The sequence below is a fragment of the Streptopelia decaocto genome (genome assembly GCF_964273445.1).
Source record: "Streptopelia decaocto genome assembly, chromosome: 11".
Classification (NCBI taxonomy): domain Eukaryota; kingdom Metazoa; phylum Chordata; class Aves; order Columbiformes; family Columbidae; genus Streptopelia; species Streptopelia decaocto.
The window spans coordinates 6,245,924-6,264,081 of NC_138666.1; the positions used below are offsets into that span (position 1 = coordinate 6,245,924).

Below are 18,158 nucleotides of genomic sequence, written 5' to 3' on the forward strand. Positions count from 1 at the left end.
GGCTGGCTGAGTGACAGCACATGTGCTGCCGAGCGGGCCGGCCCCCCCCCGGCCCGGCAGCTGTCCCTGCCGCCCCCCCGGCCCGGAGCCTGCAGCCCCTGCCCGGCGGGGCCCAGCGGGGCGGGCGGCGGGGTAGCCGGGGGATGTTAAGGGGCCCGGGGGATGCGGAGGGGGCAGGGGAATGCGGGGGGGCCCGGGGGATGCGGAGGGGCGCGGGGAGGTCCCCGCTGCCCGGCGCGGGGTCGGGGCTGCACGGCCCCCGGGGCAGGGCGGGCGGGAACGCGGCAGCTGTCGCGGGGCGCGCCCCGGGGATGCCGCGACGGGGTGGGCGAGAGACCCGGGCCCGCTGCCCCCGCCACCGCCGGGCCGGGACCGGGATCGGGACTGGGACCAGCACCGGGACCGAGACTGACACCGGGAGCGGGAGCAGGACAGGGACAGGAACCGGGACAGGGACAGGCACCGAGACAGGTTCTGCCCGCCCCACTCCGCCGCGTCTCCCATCGAGGCGAGCCCGCCCCTGGCTCCCCGACCGCTCCCGGGACCGGGGCCAGGACCGGTGCCGTCTGCGCTGTCGGTGGGGCCGAAGCCGGTGGGGACTCGGGAGACAGACAGCAGCGTCCCGCGGTGTCCCGGTCCCGGTGGGTTCCCACGGGGCAGAGCGGCCGTGGGCTGCTCCCGGAGCGCCTGTAAAACCCCCGGCCCCGCTGCTCACCGACCCCCCGGTGCCAGTCTCGGTGCTGCCCCCCGACTCCCGGTGCCGGTTCCGGCGGCTCCGCGAGGCCGCGGCACCAGGTGGCAGCATCGTCCCGGCCACTGGCCCCGACACCGGCGGTCCCCGGGGTGCCGCAGCGGGGAGCGCCCTCCGCCCGCCGGACCCGGCACCCGGGTCACGGCTGCAGCAGGGCTGGAGGGCCGCGCCCCCGGGCAGGGCGGAGGGGCCTGGGGAGGATCTTCGCCCTGCCGGGGAACCAAGCCCGGGCCTGGGAAGAGGTGAGGTGGTGGATTGGTGACACTGGTGGCACCGCCATGTCCCTGCTTGGCTGCAGCGGGGACCCCTGCCCGGCCAGCACTGCTTCCTTTCTTGGGATTAGGTGCCCTTGGTGCCCTCTTGGTGCGGGACATTGTTTTGAGTGTGGTGACAGCATGGGGCACTGACACAGGTAGGGCACCAGGAGCGGGAAAATGACACAGGATGCAGGACATGGGACGCAGGATGTCCTCTGTTCATCCCCAGAAGCTGAGCAGTGGTGGCGGGGCTGTTGGTGTCCTCAGGGACAGCAGGAGGGGACACAGAGCTGTGTCACGAGTGGGCGAGCATCAGGCACCGGTGAGCGGTGGCGTGGCTGGGCCCTGGCACAGGCAGCGGCGCTCACTTGCCCGTCTGTCTGTCCAATCCCATCCGTCCGCCCCGCTTGCCCTGTCACCCTGCATCAGTGTTACTGTGAGGAACTGCCCCGGTGGCACTGGCTGGGGGTCCTGGCAGCTGCCCCTGACCCTAACACGCCGTGGCAGCAGGGCGGCCGAGCAGATGTTCCCTGCCACCGGCACTGTAGCACGAGGGTGGCAGACGTGACGGGCTCTGACAAGGCGCCAGTCCCAGGTCGTGGTGTCGGTGCTGCCAGCCATGGGAGCTGCCTGGTGCCTGTGGTGTGACCCTGGCTGTGGCACAGTGGCAGGACCCCCCATCCCAACCTCATCCCCACACCACAACCCTCTGCCCCTCTCTCCCTGCAAACTGGGGGTCCCACTGAGGTGCAGGGATTCCGGGTCCCACAGAGGCTGGATACAAACAGTACCAGCCCAGGTCTAAAAACCCCCCTTGCCACGCCAGGTCAGAGAAGGGGTGACCCTGTTTTGGGGGAGCCAGGTCCTCCCTTCCCAGTTGTCACCCTCTGATCTGCCCAGACCAGTACAAGAGCTGTGAATGTTGGGAGCAGTTGTGCCCGCACTGTGGGTGATGGGACCAGTCGTCTTCCTAATGTGGGTACAGCAGGACGAGTTGTGCAGGGGCTGGGGAGTCTGGGCAGTGCCCCATCCCCACCGTGCCCAGCGGTGAGGAGAGGGAACAGCCGGGAGCACAGAGCCAAGCAGTAAGGTGCCAAGTGCCCGCACAGCAGCCATAAAGCCACTGGAGCTTCCGCTTTTATATGGCAATAAAAGATAATGTCAGCTATAAAGCGCGAGAGCAGGTCCTGGTGTTCCGAGCTGCCCGTTGAGCCTGGGGCAGCTGGGGGGGACATGGGGGTGTGGGCTGAGGGTAAGCAGGTCCCCAAGTGCCCCAGGGTGGGGCATGGGGACACTGCAGCAGGGAAGGGGACACTGCAGCGGGGAAGGGGACACTGTGGGATGGCCCACAGCAGCAGTGGGGCTGGTGTTATGGCCGATGCATTAAAGATGCTACTTTGGGTTGTTGTTGTTGTTGTTTTAATGGTTTTATTGTGCGATGGCGGGCCGGGCCTGGCAGGGCTTAATGAAGGAGATTGATGGCTTAATAGCCTGGAGCCATTACGGGGTAATTGAATGGTTGTGTACATATGATCAGGCCGTCGATGGGGACGTGGCTTGCAAGCGAAGTGCCTGGAGCTTCGCGGGGAACACGTGCAACCCCCATGCACCCCAGAGGGATGGAGCACAGGACGGCAAAGCCTTGGCCTTGGGGACCACCCATGTGTCCCTGATGTCTGGGCTGTGTTGGTGTCCTGGGGCCACATCCAGTGATGACAGGATGGAGCAGATCTCCAGGTTCATCCAGTGGCACTGGGTCACCAAAACTGGCCAGCCCAGCTCCCAGCCTGGGACCTGGGCACCATAACCAGGTACATTAATGAGGTTTCAATTAACAGATCCCATCTACAGGGATGAACAGCAGTGGGGGAGCAGAGGTGGGAGCCATGGGGGCCAGCATGGGTAGCAACCCCAAAGCGGGGGCTGCAGCCATGGCCACTGGCACCCCAAGGCTGTACCACCGACCACCCTCCCTGCAAAAGCCACCACCAAGGAGAAAACACCGCAGAGCCACAGCCAGGTCCCCATACCAGGGTGTGAGTCAAACTACTCATTTGAGTGTGTGACAACCAGGTGTTTTACAGTATTTGCTACCTGTGATCATCCATCAAAGCAATCGATAGCGTTCCTGCAGAGTTTTATTAATGATCTTGTCACCGGGCTGGTGCTGGGTGCCTGGGGTTGTCGAGAATGATAGATCATTAAGAGCTTTTGCTGCTATTTATTCTCCAGTGACCTTGTCTCTCTCCATTGTTGCTTGCTTAAGAGTTATGAATGTGAGACATGATAATTTGATATTGATCTATTTGGTAAGTTAAAAAATTTACTGCATCGTTGATGTTTTAACAAAGGAGCTGCTCGGTCCCTCCTGCAGACTGGTGAGAGCCGCTGGTGCTGTGGTGCAGGGACAAGCCAGGCGTCGTGCCGGTGCAGCCACTGTGCCCACCAGGCACAGGACAGCAAGGGGTGGCTGCAGGAGCTCTGGGTGTCCCCGGTGTCCCTGGGGAGCTCCGTCCCAACGCCTTCTGAGCCTCAAGTGCCAAAATCCAGGTGCTGGCACTGCCCTGGGAGATGCTGCTGTGGGCAGGGTGCAGGGATGGACAAAGCGGGTACATGGCTGGGAATGGGATGGGGGGGCTGCAGTGGAGGAAGCATGTCCCCATCTCTGTCCCCATCCCTAACCCATCCCTGCTCCCTCTGCCCAGTGCCTCGTGTCTGCCAGGTGGCCCCTCCATGTCACGAATTGTCCTCCCAGATGTCTGGGGCTCCGCTGACCACAACAAAGGTATTTGATTTAATTGCTTGTGCTCCCCATTCCTCTTGCCCACTCTGGTGCCTCCAGGGTCCCATCAGCTGGCGGGGAAATCTGGGGCTCCCTGTCACCCCCTCAGCACCAGCCCCACACCCCACAGCCCCGCTGCCACCACCCAGCCCCTCCTGATACCTGGGGGATGGACCCCCAGGACACGGCCACCGTCCCCTCCTGGCGTTATCGATCCCCATCGCTCGCTGCCGCGTGGCCGGCAGCTCACGCTTGAAGTCAAACAGGGACAAAAATCTGTTTATAAAGGTGGCGTTTATCGACACCGCCTGTCCTCCAGGAAATCAATGACCTTCAGATGCGGGTGCCAGTGTCAGCGCACACACACAGGAGCACATAGGGACCGTAATTCACGCTGCATCTGCTCCCCGGTGCCTCCGACACCCTGCTTGGCCCCCCTCACCCGACCGTGTGCCCCCCATGACTTGCACCCCTCGCCATGCCGTGGCCATGTCCCTTCCTCCCCTAGTCTGTCCCCCTCCGTTGGGGGGGGGTCACAGTGGTCCCCAGCACCAGGGGGGTCTGTCCCGGGGGTGCCAGCACCCCTCCCCTGCCATTGCTTTGTGCGGCGACACAGCTGGCACAGGAATACCTGGGTGCAGAGAGGCACAGGGTGGGTAAGCACAGCTGCTATTTATTTGTGATTTGGTATTTATTCTTCATGCTGTTGGGAAACAGGAGGTGGGGATTGGTAGGGCAGGAGGTAGCAGGTGATGGGGTATCCCATGGAGAGTAGGGGCCCAGGGGTGGGGGGGACACACTCGCACTCTGGGGCTTTCCCTCTCTATAAACCTGACTATGGAGAGAGTTGCTGAGTCCGTGGGAAAGGGCAAAGAGGAGGAAAAATTACCAGGCACCATGGCAGCTGGCTGCAAACAGGAGTTTCAGCTGGCGAGTAATTTAATCTGCTGATGAGCTGCACATGGCCTGAGGCAGAGCTATAAGGGTGCAGAGGTGTTTGTGGTGTCACCTTTTCACCTGCCTCCCAGCACCTACACGGGGGCTACACAGAGCAACTTTGGCCAGCATGTGCTGCTGTCGCCAGCACTGGCACAGGTGGGGTCCTGCCCCCCAGCACTGATCCCCTGCTGCCCTGAGCCTCCTGCAAACAGCTCCTGCGCAAGGTGGCCCTACAGATTGGGCTTAGTTCAGCCAAGGAGGAGACCACACAGGACAAATCTTGCTTTTATTGCACTTTATTCATGGACCAGACTGCAATGAGCCCAGAGCTACTGCTGCTGATCACTGTTGGGGACACGTCAGTGCCGCTGCAGAGTAAGGATGGGTGCGATGGAGGAACCCCCAGGCTCCCCATCCTGGCCTGGGGCTGTGCGCTAGGCTGGGTAAAAGCGCTGCAGAAGCTCCTTCTTGTTGACTTTTCCCATCTGATTGCGCGGGATCTCCTCCACCACGATCAGCTCGGTGGGGATGGCGTATGGCGCCATGCTGTCCCTGCAACGCAGAAGCACAGTCTGTTACGGCTGACAGAGCAGCGCTTGAGGAACAATTTTTTTACACTGAGGGTGGTGAGAGCCTGGCCCAGGTTCCCAGAGAGGTGGTGGATGAACCATCCCTGGAGACATCCCAGGCCAGGCTGGACGGGGCTCTGAGCAACCTGAGCTGGTGAAGACGTCCCTGCTCATGGCAGGGGTGGCACTGGGGGAGCTGGGAACGTCCCTTCAACACAAACCATCTGTGATTCCAGCCCCTTCATCCTCAGAGCCTGATCCAAGACAGACCCACTAGGGATTTGCTCCAGGACCCTGCATTGCAGTGCCCAGCCAAATCGCCCTGGCTCTCCAGGCAGTGGGACCATGGGACAGCACCTTCGGTGGAACTCTGACCATGCCCTGGTTCCATCCAGGCTCAGCGCTGACCCCAGGAGTGCAGCAGGGCTGAGCTGTCGCAGCGTTCGCTGGTCACACATCGCTGTGCTGCAGACCAGGGGGACTGGAGAGCAGTCCCTCTGCAGGATGAGCTGTCCTGGGGGCACCCACAGCGCCAGCAGCCCCTAGGAGCCCACTGATGATCCTATGAGCTCATCTCTGCCACCATTTTGCTCCTGCCTGTGCTGCCTGGCCAGACCCTGGACCCAGCTCATCGCTCACTGTGTTTGGGGCTGCCCACAGACCCCAGTACCCGGCCCTGCTACCACATTCAGCCCCGTTGGTGGGGATGCTGCCTGTGCAGGGTCCCTGGGCTGCCAGCCCTGCCATGCAGCAACCTGTGAGCACAATGCACCCCACCAGCACCCCAAAACACCCACCCTGCTGCAGATTTGTCAATTCTCCTCGTTAGCAATGGGGAGGGAAAACAGCTCAGCAGTGTGACGGCCGCCGGACCCCCTGTGTTCCTGGTGCTGGTCCCCAAGGAAGATACTGCAGGTGGGTCCCCTCCCTGTGTTTTGCCATGTGCTCCAGCCCCCGGGGGGGTCTCCCTGCTGCAGGAGGGAGCCTGAGTGCTGAGCGTTGTCCCCGTGCGCTTTGCTGAGCGCGGAAGGGGGGCTCTCCTGCCTTCTGCTGCCTGTGTGTCACCAACCTGGGGCCATGCCCAGCTCCGGCAGCGTCCTGGCACTGACTCTGATGTGAGGTGCCAAGTCTGCTGAGCCCTTCGACCATTGCCTGCCCTCCTCCCCCCGCCTGCCACCAGCACCCCCGCCATATGGATGCCACTAACTCGGGATGGCGCCTGTCGCCGGGAAGCACGATTGGAGGCGAAAGCCACAAAATGAATCACTCTGAAGAGGGACATGTGTCTCCTGCCAGGGAGTGTGAGAAAAAGGGCCAAACAAATGTAAGTGACATAAAAAATAAACGGGAGAGACAGGGTGAGAGGGAGAGGCGGGGGGGAGCCTGGAGCTGGCACTGGGCAGGGAGCAGCAGCCCCGAGGGCCCTGGGTGGGCGGCTGGACACCCCCAACCCTCTGGGGGTTTCGTTTCAAGGGCTCCTGACCTTGCTCAGCACTGGCAGAACAGCATCGTGTCTGCCTAGAGAGCTGGAGATGGCGATAGGGACAGACACACAGGGATGAGGGGGAGCACAGGGACACCCAGAGCAACACGTGAGTGACCCGCAAAGCACAGCTGTGAGTGGTGGAAGAAGGGATCTGCGGGGGTCACGGTGTCCCTTAGGGATGAGCAGCCACCCCACAGCACGGTGACGATACCCCTCCCCACTCTCCATCGCTCCTGCTGAGGCCGGGGGGGGGTTCCAGGGTGGGGGATCCCAGAGCACCAGACCCCGTACGGACCAGGACAGGCTGAGCCAGGCTGGGAAGGGACATCTCAACTTGCAAGGGGACATCAGCAAACCGAACAGAAGCTGCTGGTGGCTGTGGGTGCCCGGGGAAGAGCAGGAGTCCCAGTGGGTTTCGGTGTGCACAGCACAGAGGTGCTAGTGGGGGTGGGACATCCCAGCAGGGGCTTGGCCCCCTTGCCCCAGCAGCCACCCCCGTGGGTTTGGTTTCTTTGTTTGCTTCTCTTCCCCCACGACGTGACGGTTTAATCAGAGCAGCAGCCGGCCAGCGAGCGTCTTCCTTGCATGTGCTAAATCGCAGTCCCCCAACTGTGATTTTTGCAAATCCAGGGGAAATCTTTAATTGGCTGCTGCGCGGCCCCTGATGAAACAAGTGCTCCTGCCGCTTGCAAAATAGCGCCAGCCTTGCCAAAAATATCCACCGCCTGAAGGAGGGAGCCGCCAGGAAAAGAAAGAATTTGCTATTAAATATTTTGCTAACGGAATATTAGTGATAAACCTGGTGATTCTGCTTCCTGGCTCGTGCCTGCTTATGCTCCCCACGGCCCGTGCCTGAAACCTCAGTGCTGGCCATTCTCTGACCGATTTGAAGCAGAAGGTGCAGGTTTTGATGCTGAAACCTTGCAGGATGCAGGCAGCTGCTCCGTGCCGTGCTCATGGGTACTGCAATGGCTCCGAGCGAGGTTCGTGTGCTCTGGTGTCACCCTGCTCTCCAGACCCCACAGGAGATGTCTGGGATTAACTGGGGCCTGGGCTGGTGTCCAGCGCAGGGGGGAAGGTGAGCAAGGGGTGATTGCAAAACCCAGGGAAGAGCTGAGCAAATGTTCTCACTGCTGAGAAAATGTGGAGCTTCCCCTGCACTGGCACTTGCTGGTGGCTGAGTGCAGGGCTGCGGGGTAAGAGCTGCTTGGTCATTTATCAAAGGCGCTTTTGGGGTGAGAGGCCCATTTATTTCCATTATCTTAGTGGAGCTAAGTTGGAGCTGCGTTTTTTTCTCTATCCCCAGAGCCCGTGGCACTGTGTCACCACCAGGGCCGCTGCAGGCTCGGAGTGCGCTGTCCCTGTGCTGCTCACCCCGTGGTGTCGTACCTGGCCCAGTCCTTCAGGTCCTTCACAGAAAGCATCTCGCCCTTGCGCAACTGCACGACGGCGCTGACCCGCTGGCCCCACACCATGTCCGGGGGCCCGATCACGGCCACGTCTGCAGAGAAAGCAGAGGACCGAGGGCTGAGCACCTCAAGGGATTCCTGGGGCTGGGGGAGAAGAAGAACTCGGCACTGGTAGGTGCCAGCGGCAGGGAAGGGCAGCATGTGGAGGATGCTGTGGGATGTCGGTATAGGAAAACTATGGGATTTTTGTGCTGACACCTTTTCCAAGAAAAGAGCTTTTCATCAAGGAAAAGGCAGGAAGCTCCATGGTTTGAGTGAGTCCAGGGGGAGGAATACGATGTACAGGGTGGTGTGGAGCCGGGGGCAGCGCTTCCACCCCCTCGTACAGGGTCACGCACAAGGGCAGGATAGATTTAATTATAGTCTCATTTCCAAAATCAGATGAGAGCTGCTGCTGACTTGGCACTTGGCCGCAGGCTTCGCGGCTTCGGCCCCGAGAGACAAGTAACGGCAGCTTCAAACGCAGCCTGCTCTTCGCTCGGCCCCAGCCTCGCTAACGGGGGGCTGGGAAACAGCCCCCAGGCACGAGCCCTCGGGCAGCCCTGCGTCTGCACCGGCTGAGCTGGGGCTGGGGCCGCGTCCCTGTCCCCCCCGCCGCGGGACCCAGGGAAGAGCAGCGTACCTGTGATGTGTGGGTGTGCAAGCAGATGCCGTTCCACCTCCAGAGCGCTGATTTTGAACCCCCCGTTTTTGATGATGTCTACCGAGGTGCGGCCCTTGATCCAGTAAACGCCGTCTTTGTATGCTGCCGTGTCCCCTGGAAGGCAAAGTGGGCTGATCAGGGACCATCCCCTTGTTTCTCCTCTGCCTTTCCTGCCACATGGATGTGACAGTCCCAGCTCCCTGTTCTGGCACATGGGGATGGCCATGCTCAGTGTGACACCCATGACCATCTCTGCAGGGACCTCAGGGATGTCAGCCTGCTCCCAGGGACATGCCAAGATGACACAGCCACTATTTTTCTGTGGAGGGACAGGGAAGAATAAGACTGTGCGTCCAGAAGCCCTTTAATACAGAAGCAACGGACGCAGGAGCCATCGCTGCAGGTGGATGTGGTCCCCAGTGACCTCCCAACATGGACCGCAAGACAAGCAGCTCCGGCTCAGCCCCTTCCTTGTCTTATCTGTCACGAAGACCTCAGTTCTCCCATCCTGGGAGGACGTGACTCCTCCTCGACCTCTGCCGCCTCTGCCACTGCTGGGGCTGCTCAGCCCCCATCACATAGTTCCCAACATCCTCTTCCTCCCACCCGCTGGCCCATGCAATGAGACACCCACCTCCAGCTGCCTATGAAAGCCATGGCGGGTGTTTCCCAGCACCATGTGTGTGTCCCGGCCGCAGTGACCAGCCCTGCCACTCCTTTGCCCTGAGGATACCCAGCAGTGAGGGGTTTCCCTCCGATTCCTGTGTGGCTACTGCTAATAACAAAAGCTGGAGGACAATGTTGGGAAGACGAGACTGTCCTGAGCAACACCTTGACTCCGACCTGTCCCTTCTGCGGGGGGACAAGTCGTGTGGCAGGTGTGACACAGTAATTAGCTGCTGGCACCAAGGCCGGGAAGATTGAGAAGCGAGGTCACGTCAGCACAACCTGGCTAAATGCTTAACAAGCTGGTGCGCTTTGATAGCTGCTTAAGATGATTACTCACATCCTGCTAATAGAGCCTTTGCCAACCAAGGGGGGGCAAGGGGGGGCTAGGGACCTCTCATTTCCATTTCAGAGCCTTAATGGCAGCACCGGGGGGGCCCTTAGCATCAGTCTCCATCCTCTCCTTAATTGACAGGTGCTGCCGTTGTGTCCGCACACCCGGCCCGCTCCCCGCTGCGGCTCCGCTCCCAGACCTCATCTCACCACTGGCTGGAAGGCTCAAATGCGGAGATGACACTGAGATTGGCAGAGCAAAAACGCAGCTTCCAACAAAGTGGGGTGAACCTTTGCTGGAGTTCCCATGCTTGCTCGCCTTTCTCCATCTCCAGGTACGCATTGAAAATCCAGGGCAGGAGAACAGCCTGGGGTTCCACAGCCCAGGAGGACCTGCCCAGCCTCGGGTTTGGGGTAAGCTGTGCAGGTGGGCTCGGGATGGGTTGAGAGCTGGGATCTCCATTGGGTGGCCAAGAGAAAAGCGTCCCCAGTGCCAAGGACCATGTGGCCCCTGGTTCTCTCCTACAGAGATGAGGCCCCCACTTCTCCAGGGGACTCAGTGTCACCCAGCAGAGATGAGGACACCCCACCATTCACAGAATTCACAGAACAGTTTGGGTTGAAGGGACGTTCCCAGCTCTCCCAGTGCCACCCCTGCCATGAGCAGGGACACCTTCACCAGCTCAGGTTGCTCAGAGCCCCGTCCAGCCTGGCCTGGGATCTCTCCAGGGATGGTTCATCCACCACCTCTCTGGCCAACCTGGGTCAGGCTCTCACCACCCTCAGTGTAAAAAAAATTGTTCCTCATCTCCAGCCTGAATCTCCCCTAATCTCAAATCGCTGAACTCCACCTCTGTCTCACTCCCCTCCTTCCCAGTGCTCCTTACGGCCCTCCCAGTGCTGCCTTTTCCCCCTGGTGTCCCCCAGTTTTACAAAACACTCTTTCCAGCTGTGGAGTTTGTATGTGGTGTGTGCAAAGGCAGCAAATACCCAGAGATTTCTGGTGTCAAAGCAATGAAATATCAGCATCAGTTGTGAAATTTGGGCTGCTCACCCCAAGAGCTGTGTCCCAGCTCAGCTGGCACATGCCAAAATCCCGACCAGCTCATCCTGCTCAGTTCAGCCCAGGAATGATTAATTGTGCCCGTATTTGCCTGCCTGCCTCTTGGCGCTCTTGCGGATATCGAAGGCTGTGTGGAATATTTTTAAGTTTTGGGGGGAGTTTTAAACTAGAGCTCTCTGAGTGTTTGGCTGCTCAGGGTTGAAAGGAATTCATGACTGCTGTGATAAACTACCTTGTGCGCCTGGTACCGCTGTGGCAGGTGTGACTGACACAGGACTGGAGAGTGAACATTAATTAAAAGGTGGCACTGGGGGAGCAGAGAGACATGAGCTTTGGCAGGGACACCAGGAACTGCTTATTGACACAGAGAAGACAGGGAGAGGAGAGGGAATTCAGCCCTGGTTCAGTGATACACAGTTCCCCTGTTGCTCTGTAGGACTGAAGCACAGGAAAGCTGCCACACTGGCATTTTCCCTGGTGCTGCGATGGGGAGGATGGTCCCAGGGACAGGTCCCGGGTGGGGACAGGAGATACACATCCCTGGGTGCCCTTGGGTCTGCTGGGAGGTGTCAACCACACCTCTGGAGCCTGTTTGAAAAGCAAAGTGCCAGGGCAGAGCCCATCATCAGAGTCTTGTCTCTGCCCCACTCCTGTCCGCCCGTGCACAGTGGGACACACAAGCCCCAGCAGATCCCATTCCCGTGAGGGAATTCTCTAGGATTTGCTATCGGCAGTGGGATTTTGGGGAACAGCTGTACCATAACCAACCACTGAGCTGGCAGCAGCTGGAGGTCCTGGCACCATGTGCCACCAAGGGGACACACCTTAAATCCTGGGTTCAGTTTTGGGCCCCTCATGCCGAGAAAGGCCTTGAGGTGCTGGGGCGAGTTGAGAGAAGGGAACAGAGCTGGTGAGGGGCTGGAGCACAAGTGTGATGGAGCGGCTGAGGGACCTGGGGGGTTCAGCCTGGAGAACAGGAGCTGCGGGGAGACCTTCTGATCTCTGAACTGCCTGAAAGGAGCTTGGAGCCGGGGGGGGTCGGGCTCTGCTCCCAGGAAACAAGCCAGCCCTGCGTGGCATGGCGGGCGGTTGGCATTATTATTGTGATTACTGTGAGCTTCTGGGACGAGCTCTGTAATTTTCCCCCGTCTCTTTCTTTCTGTCTCCTCTCTCCCTGAAGCCGAGCATCAGGCTCTGGCTGTCAGTTCCCGCGCTGACAGGCCGGAGCTCGCTCCGGGGAACCGCCACCGCCGAGGACAGCCACATTACCCTCTGCCCCGCACCATCTGCTACCAGCCCGGCACATCAAGACAGTGTGTGCGCCGGCACATCCAGCGCAGCAAAGGTTTCCTGGGGATTTCCTGGGCCAGCGAGACTAGTTAAAAGGATGCTGTCATTTGCTTAATGACTCTCCCCCACATGCTGCTGTTTAACAGTGCTAAGAGTGTCATTTCCAAACCTGGCACTGCACCAAGGGCCTGGGCCGAAGGTTGTGCCCGACTCCCTGGGGCACCTGACGCGGGTCCCTGTGCACAAGTTCCCCAGCCCTGCAGACTGCCCTGCTGCTGGCAGCGTGCTCTGTTCCCCGTTTTTTCTGCTCCATTATTAAAGCTGCCACCTCCAGCGAGCTGCAGCCCACGGTGCTCTTTGCCCGGCAGCCTCGGAGCACTGTGCCTGTGTGGGTGAACAGAAGTGATGGGGAGGATTTTTGAGCAGAGAACAGGGCTTTTCCCCCGTTAAATGACACCACCTTCCAAGCCACCTTCGTGCTGTTCCTCCTTTCCAGCAGCCGTGCCGTGGGCTCTCAGGGAGCAGCGCAGGGACAGGAGGGATGTGGTAGAAGCAGTTCACCAAACAGTGGCTTCAGCACATGTGTGATCCTGCTCCTGAACCACCAGCTCTTCTTGTCTGAAATGGAAACAACTGCTCTAGCTATCAGCAGGCCCTGCAAACTCCTCAGGGCAGGCCTCCCAGGCTGCAGGATATCTTGTCCTCCTGCCATATCAGCCTTGTCCCCATTCTGCCTCGGGAGCTGCCTGGCACTATGCTGTTGTTTCAGGAGGACTGACGTGAGCTCGCACCAGTGAGACAACCTCATTTTGGCATGGTGAACCCCAGCAGCACCCCATCACCTCTCCATCTTCACTCCCAAGCCCTTCTATCCCGTGGCACGGGGACACAGCAGCAGGTCAGGACAGTCGTGCCCGCTCTCAGATGCTTCCCCAGCATGAAGACAAAACAGTATTTCCTTCCTTGCAGGCAGATGTGCAGGGAAGGAGATTTTGTCCGATGAGAAGGTGAGTGTCTCTGACACCACATTCCCATCTCTGCGTGTCCCGGCCGCCTCCGACTGGGCTCCTTTCATCAGACAAAAAGCAGACAGTGGCAGAAACCGCCACCACACGTGGCTCAGTGCTGGGGCTGCGGCGCAGCTGATGCTGGCAAGGCCGTGGGATTATTGTTTCCCTGACAGCAGCCGTCACCGCTACCTTTGGATTGGTTTCAAGATGCTTCGTGGGCATCTGTTCCGTGAAATGTTAAAGGCTCTGCTGAGCTGCATACTGAACAGGCTCCTGTGCTGGGTGGGCTGCACTTCACTGGAGTTTCAGACTATTATCTATATAGAGATAAATAAATAAATAAATAAATATAATAATAATAATAGAATGGTTTGGGTTGGAACGGAACTTAAGGATCATCTGGTTCCAACTTCCCTGCCATGGGCAGGGACATCTTCTACTAGACCAGGTTGCTCAAAGCCTCATCCAACCTGGCTGGTTATACATACATATGTGTGTGTATATACGTGTATATATATATATAAATAAAACCAGGCATCAGAATGGCTCATTCAACACCTCAAAGTGAACTGTGGACATCTCCATCAGCCTGCAAGCTCAGCGGGTACCACACCACAAGCTGGCATGAATCATGCCATGAACCATCAGGCACTATGTAAAAGGTATAAAAGACCTTTTCCAGGTTACTTTTATTTTAAAAAATGAGGCTTTTTGGTAAGAACTGTTTAGAGGTAAGGGTTGTCTATAGATAGCTACTTGGTAATGGCTGTAGGATTGCAGTTTGGTTGCCCAAACCAACTTTAAGAAGCAGACACATGGCAATGGAAACCCTATTTCCAAACTATTTTCAAACTCAAACCCCAGAGTTTTCTGCAAGAAGGTTCTTCATGTTGCAAAGTACTTCTTGCAAAGATGTAAAAGGCCCTTGTGATTCTGCCACTTGGTTTGTGCCCGTCCTTCACAGGGTGGGAAGATCTCCCAGGGACTACGCCACAAGAGCCTCTTTGCGCCCAAGAGCAGAGTTCCAGGAGCAAACCTGCCCTGGTATGAGCCAACTCCCTCGCCCATGGGTCAGCTTGTTCCGGGCAAACACAGCAACGCTTCTACATCAAAGGTGTCATGAGCAAATATTTGAACCAAATATTGACCAAGAGAACACTTTGGCTGGCAAATGAAATGCTGAGCAGCCTGGAGAAGCTCTGAGATAGCAGAAGTGCATGGGAGAAAAATGAGAATTTTGAGGTAAATCATGAGGAATGATGACTTAAGCCCAGTCTAGATGCAGAGCTAGAACTGTCCTAGGGTCTGCTGGAAAAACCCAGCGAACAGTGACAGTGTTGCCCTCATAAGGGGTCTGCAGACACAATGACCCTGTTTGCCAGGGACAGATGTCACTCAATGCCTAGAAGGACAGCAAGATGAACAATTGTTTGGTAACGTGTCACCAGCTTTGTGACAATGACAGTGTTGGTTGCAATGTGTGAGCTGCAGCTGTGGCTCTGTGAGCTGAAAACTGGCACAGCGAGATGACAGGAGAGCAATGTGGCACCACGCCGACCCACAAATTGTCACCTGGCCTTTCCTGGCTTCTGGGAGGTTTTTCACCATCCCCACATTATTTATATACCTATTCCTTTGCTCTTAATGCTCCCCAGAAGAAATGTGGCAGGCGTTTCCCAAGCAGATGGGAAGCAGGACAGCACAGGCACCTGAGGACGCGCTGCAGGGTTTGCAAACCGAAGCCACGCAGTTCACCAACACCATGAAGAGATCCTGGCCCCAGAGCATCGGAGCCAGCCGATTTTGCTGTTTGCAGCTGCGATATGGAAGATTCGCTCAGGACCTCCCTGGCTGTGTTGTTGGGCAGGGTTGAAGCTGGGCAGATCTGGCACCAGTAACATGTGGCAGGGCAGCAGTGGGGAAAAGCAGGAGGGAAGGGGTGTTGGTGCCTGGGAGTCTGTGGTGTCGGAGGAGAAAGTTTTGTGTGTTATCAAACCTGGTCTGGCTTGAGGACGTGGCCCCTGGAAGGCAGGAGAGTTGGGACACTGGTGACTCTGTCTCAGCACCCTGCTGCGAATGTCCCTGCCACTCGAGGCCACAGTTACCTGATGCTTTTGCACACCAGTTGCTGCACAGCAGAAAATGATGAGAAGTGTCAAAACATCCCTTTGAAAGGGAATCTGTTTGGTTAAGAGAGAAAACTGGATTATTTTTACCTTCCTGCCACGGTGGCAGGTAATGCTCTCATGGGCGCTCCAGAGCCTTGCTCAGATGCTGCGGAGCATCCCCTTGCGCTGGGCACAGCCCTTGCTCTGGGGCAAGGCTGGGTGTCCAGTGCTGTCGTCACCCACCCCACCATCCCAGCAGAGTGACTACAAAGTGCTTGTGGGCCCAGCAGGCTGGACCTGCCGGTTTAATAGCTCCCTGGCTGCTGGAATAGCTTTTCCAGGTTCGGGAAGTGCCTGTGGAATAAAGGCGCGGGTGAGGAGTGCAGGGAAGCAGGTTGGGTCTGCGGGGCTGGCAGGGAGGATGCTGGTGGGCTCTTCCCTGCCTGCAGCACAATGTGGTTCCAGTACTTTCTAATAATAATTAGGCCTGTTGCTGTCAAGGAATCATTCCAGATTTTGCAATTTAAGCCTTGGCTTTCAAATGCTTTGTGCTAAGCCCAGTGCTCCTCAGGGAGCTGGGCTGGAGAGTGGAGATGTCTCACGGCCACTTTTCCAGGAGACATAGAATCAAAGAATCATTTTTGTTGGAAGAGAACCCCAAGTTCATCAAGTCCAACCGTTAACCCAATGCTGGCACTAAAATATGCTCCTAAGAACCTCACTGACCTGCAGAGACATAGAAGAGACCTGTGTGGCTGCCCATCTGGTGACAGTTCCCCAGGATGGGGCAGGATGGCAGGGCCATCTGCAGAGGCCAGCAGACCTCCCTCACATCCCATAATGTGCCCCGGAGACCCCGGACGGTCCATGAGGAAGCATCCTGCTGCAGCACGGACCTTGTCCCATGGCCATGTCCCCAGCCCAGCTCAGGACCAGCTCTGCTGTTTCAGGGGCTGGACCAGCCTCATCACCACCATGAGAAATCAGCACCGGCCGCTCCAGCTGCGCTGAGTGGAAAAACAACTCCCAGCCAGCCCTGTTCCCGGTGCCGGCAGCTGGTGTCGGGCTGTCAGGGGATGCGGGGGGAGCGGGTGCCCCCAGCTCCGTGCCACCAGCAGCAGCGAGCACCAGGCCCTGCTGCCACGCTGCTGACGCTCCTGCCGGGCTCACACCTGCTCTTTTAGGAGACTTTAAGTTTTTTGTGTTTTTTTTTTTTCCCCAAACTCCAGGAGGAATCCCCTGCTGTCAGCTGCTCTCCTGGCACCACAATCCCTCATTTCCAGAGATTTCATCTCAATGAGGCGAGGTGCTCACCCTCCCTCATTCCTCCACTCTGCCTTTACCTGGAGAATCGCTGCTCTCACCAGACGAGTACGTCGTGTTGGGGCTCCCAGCTGGCAGAGCCCCGGGAAGCTCGCAGGGAGGCAGTCGGAATGATCAGTCTTTGCCCTTCTCTGATGCCTTTTAGCCGAGGATCTCAAAGCACGCCGATCCAGAGGCTTAATTAGGCAGAAACGGGAACAGCTGGTGGGATGCAAAGTGGCCTCGCTGGCTGCTCGCACCGCAGAGCAGCGGGCAGGAGGTTGAGCATCCGTCTCTGCTCGGCCCTGGGATTAACTCCTGCCTCTCTCCCGCTTTCCTGTAATGATACTTGATGCTCTTGGTCCATCGCAGGCTGAGGCAGAGCTCACCCTCTGGCAAAGAGACACACATCACTGATGAAGATGATGATTTCTTTTCTAGGTGGGATTGGTCCAACAGTCTGGCAGGTGGTGAAGACCCTGAGCCTCATCCTGATACTCTCACCAGTTCAGAGAGCAGAGCAAAAACCTGGAGACTCGAACCCCTTTTGTCTGAACAGGGTTTTATGGCTCAGTCCCTGTGCCAGGATTTACCAGCATGAACAGCTGAATTGGGACGCAGCTGAGGCTTGTGACGGTCACCCTGACTGCCCAAAGGCAGCTGTGGGACCACTTCTTTTCACAGGTTTTACCCCTTTCAGGGCAGCTCAATGTCTCACTGGTCTCCTAAATCCAGGGAAGTTATTTTTTTGTAGGTAACACAGGCACAGTGGAGCCAGGAGGCTGGAGGTGGAAAAACTATGAAGAGGTGAGTGTGAAAGGTCGTCTATAGGAATTAGCGAATCTGTCCTCCCTGCGGCCAAGTGCCCGCTGTGCTGGGCAGAGGGACGGGAAGCTCTGCGATACGTCTCCGTTACGGACATAGACCTTTCCCTCCCCCCACACAATGAAAACTGCATCAATAGATCCCCCATCTGCTCACATACATCACACACTTCACTCCAGTTTATTAGCTGGAATAAATCATAAATATTTCATTATACATCAACGACGCTCGACTCCGGGAAGGCGCAATCCATCACCTCGACACTCCTTGCGACCTGCCGCCATGCAATAAGCTTTCCAGTCTATTAAACAAGATTGATACAGTGTGCTAGGATGGACTAGGGGAATTTACTTATGGAGCACTGGGAGAGGGAGGGCACCGAACGCAAGGTGCCACTGGGCAAATGGGAGCTGCTCTGGTCAGCCCCTTGGTCCGGGCAGCCCAACCAGAAAGTGATGGAGCAGCAGGAGGCAGAGCCCTCCCCTGAGCACAGAGCAAAGTGAGGAGATGCTGCGGCAAAGCAGTGCCTGCGCTGAACCCCCGTTCAGGTCCTGTGCAAGGAAAGGGAGCTCCAGCTCTGGGCTGGACCACAGGGCTGGATTAGCAAAGCTCCAGCACAAAGCTCCCAGCTCTGCCCTGCTCAGCGGCACAGAGAGCAAAGCCTG

The 18,158-nt window shown here is 58.0% G+C and overlaps 1 protein-coding gene across 5 annotated transcripts in view; it reads right to left on the bottom strand.

Moving 5' to 3' along the window:
* Positions 1 to 5,017: 5,017 nt before the first annotated feature.
* The window catches only part of ACSF3 (acyl-CoA synthetase family member 3), a 59,986-nt gene continuing 46,845 nt past the window's right edge, over positions 5,018 to 18,158 (bottom strand). For 4 of the 5 annotated variants that reach the window (XM_082062388.1, XM_082062391.1, XM_082062389.1 and 1 more), the window contains 3 exons: positions 8,876 to 9,010; positions 8,174 to 8,285; positions 5,018 to 5,281 (listed from right to left, as the gene is read on the bottom strand). In XM_082062388.1, coding sequence (XP_081918514.1) covers positions 5,164 to 5,281; positions 8,174 to 8,285; positions 8,876 to 9,010 — 365 coding nt within the window. In that variant the 3' untranslated portion in view covers positions 5,018 to 5,163. The remainder of the gene's footprint in view (positions 5,282 to 8,173; positions 8,286 to 8,875; positions 9,011 to 18,158) is intronic. The other variant, XM_082062392.1, reaches the window with a different exon arrangement.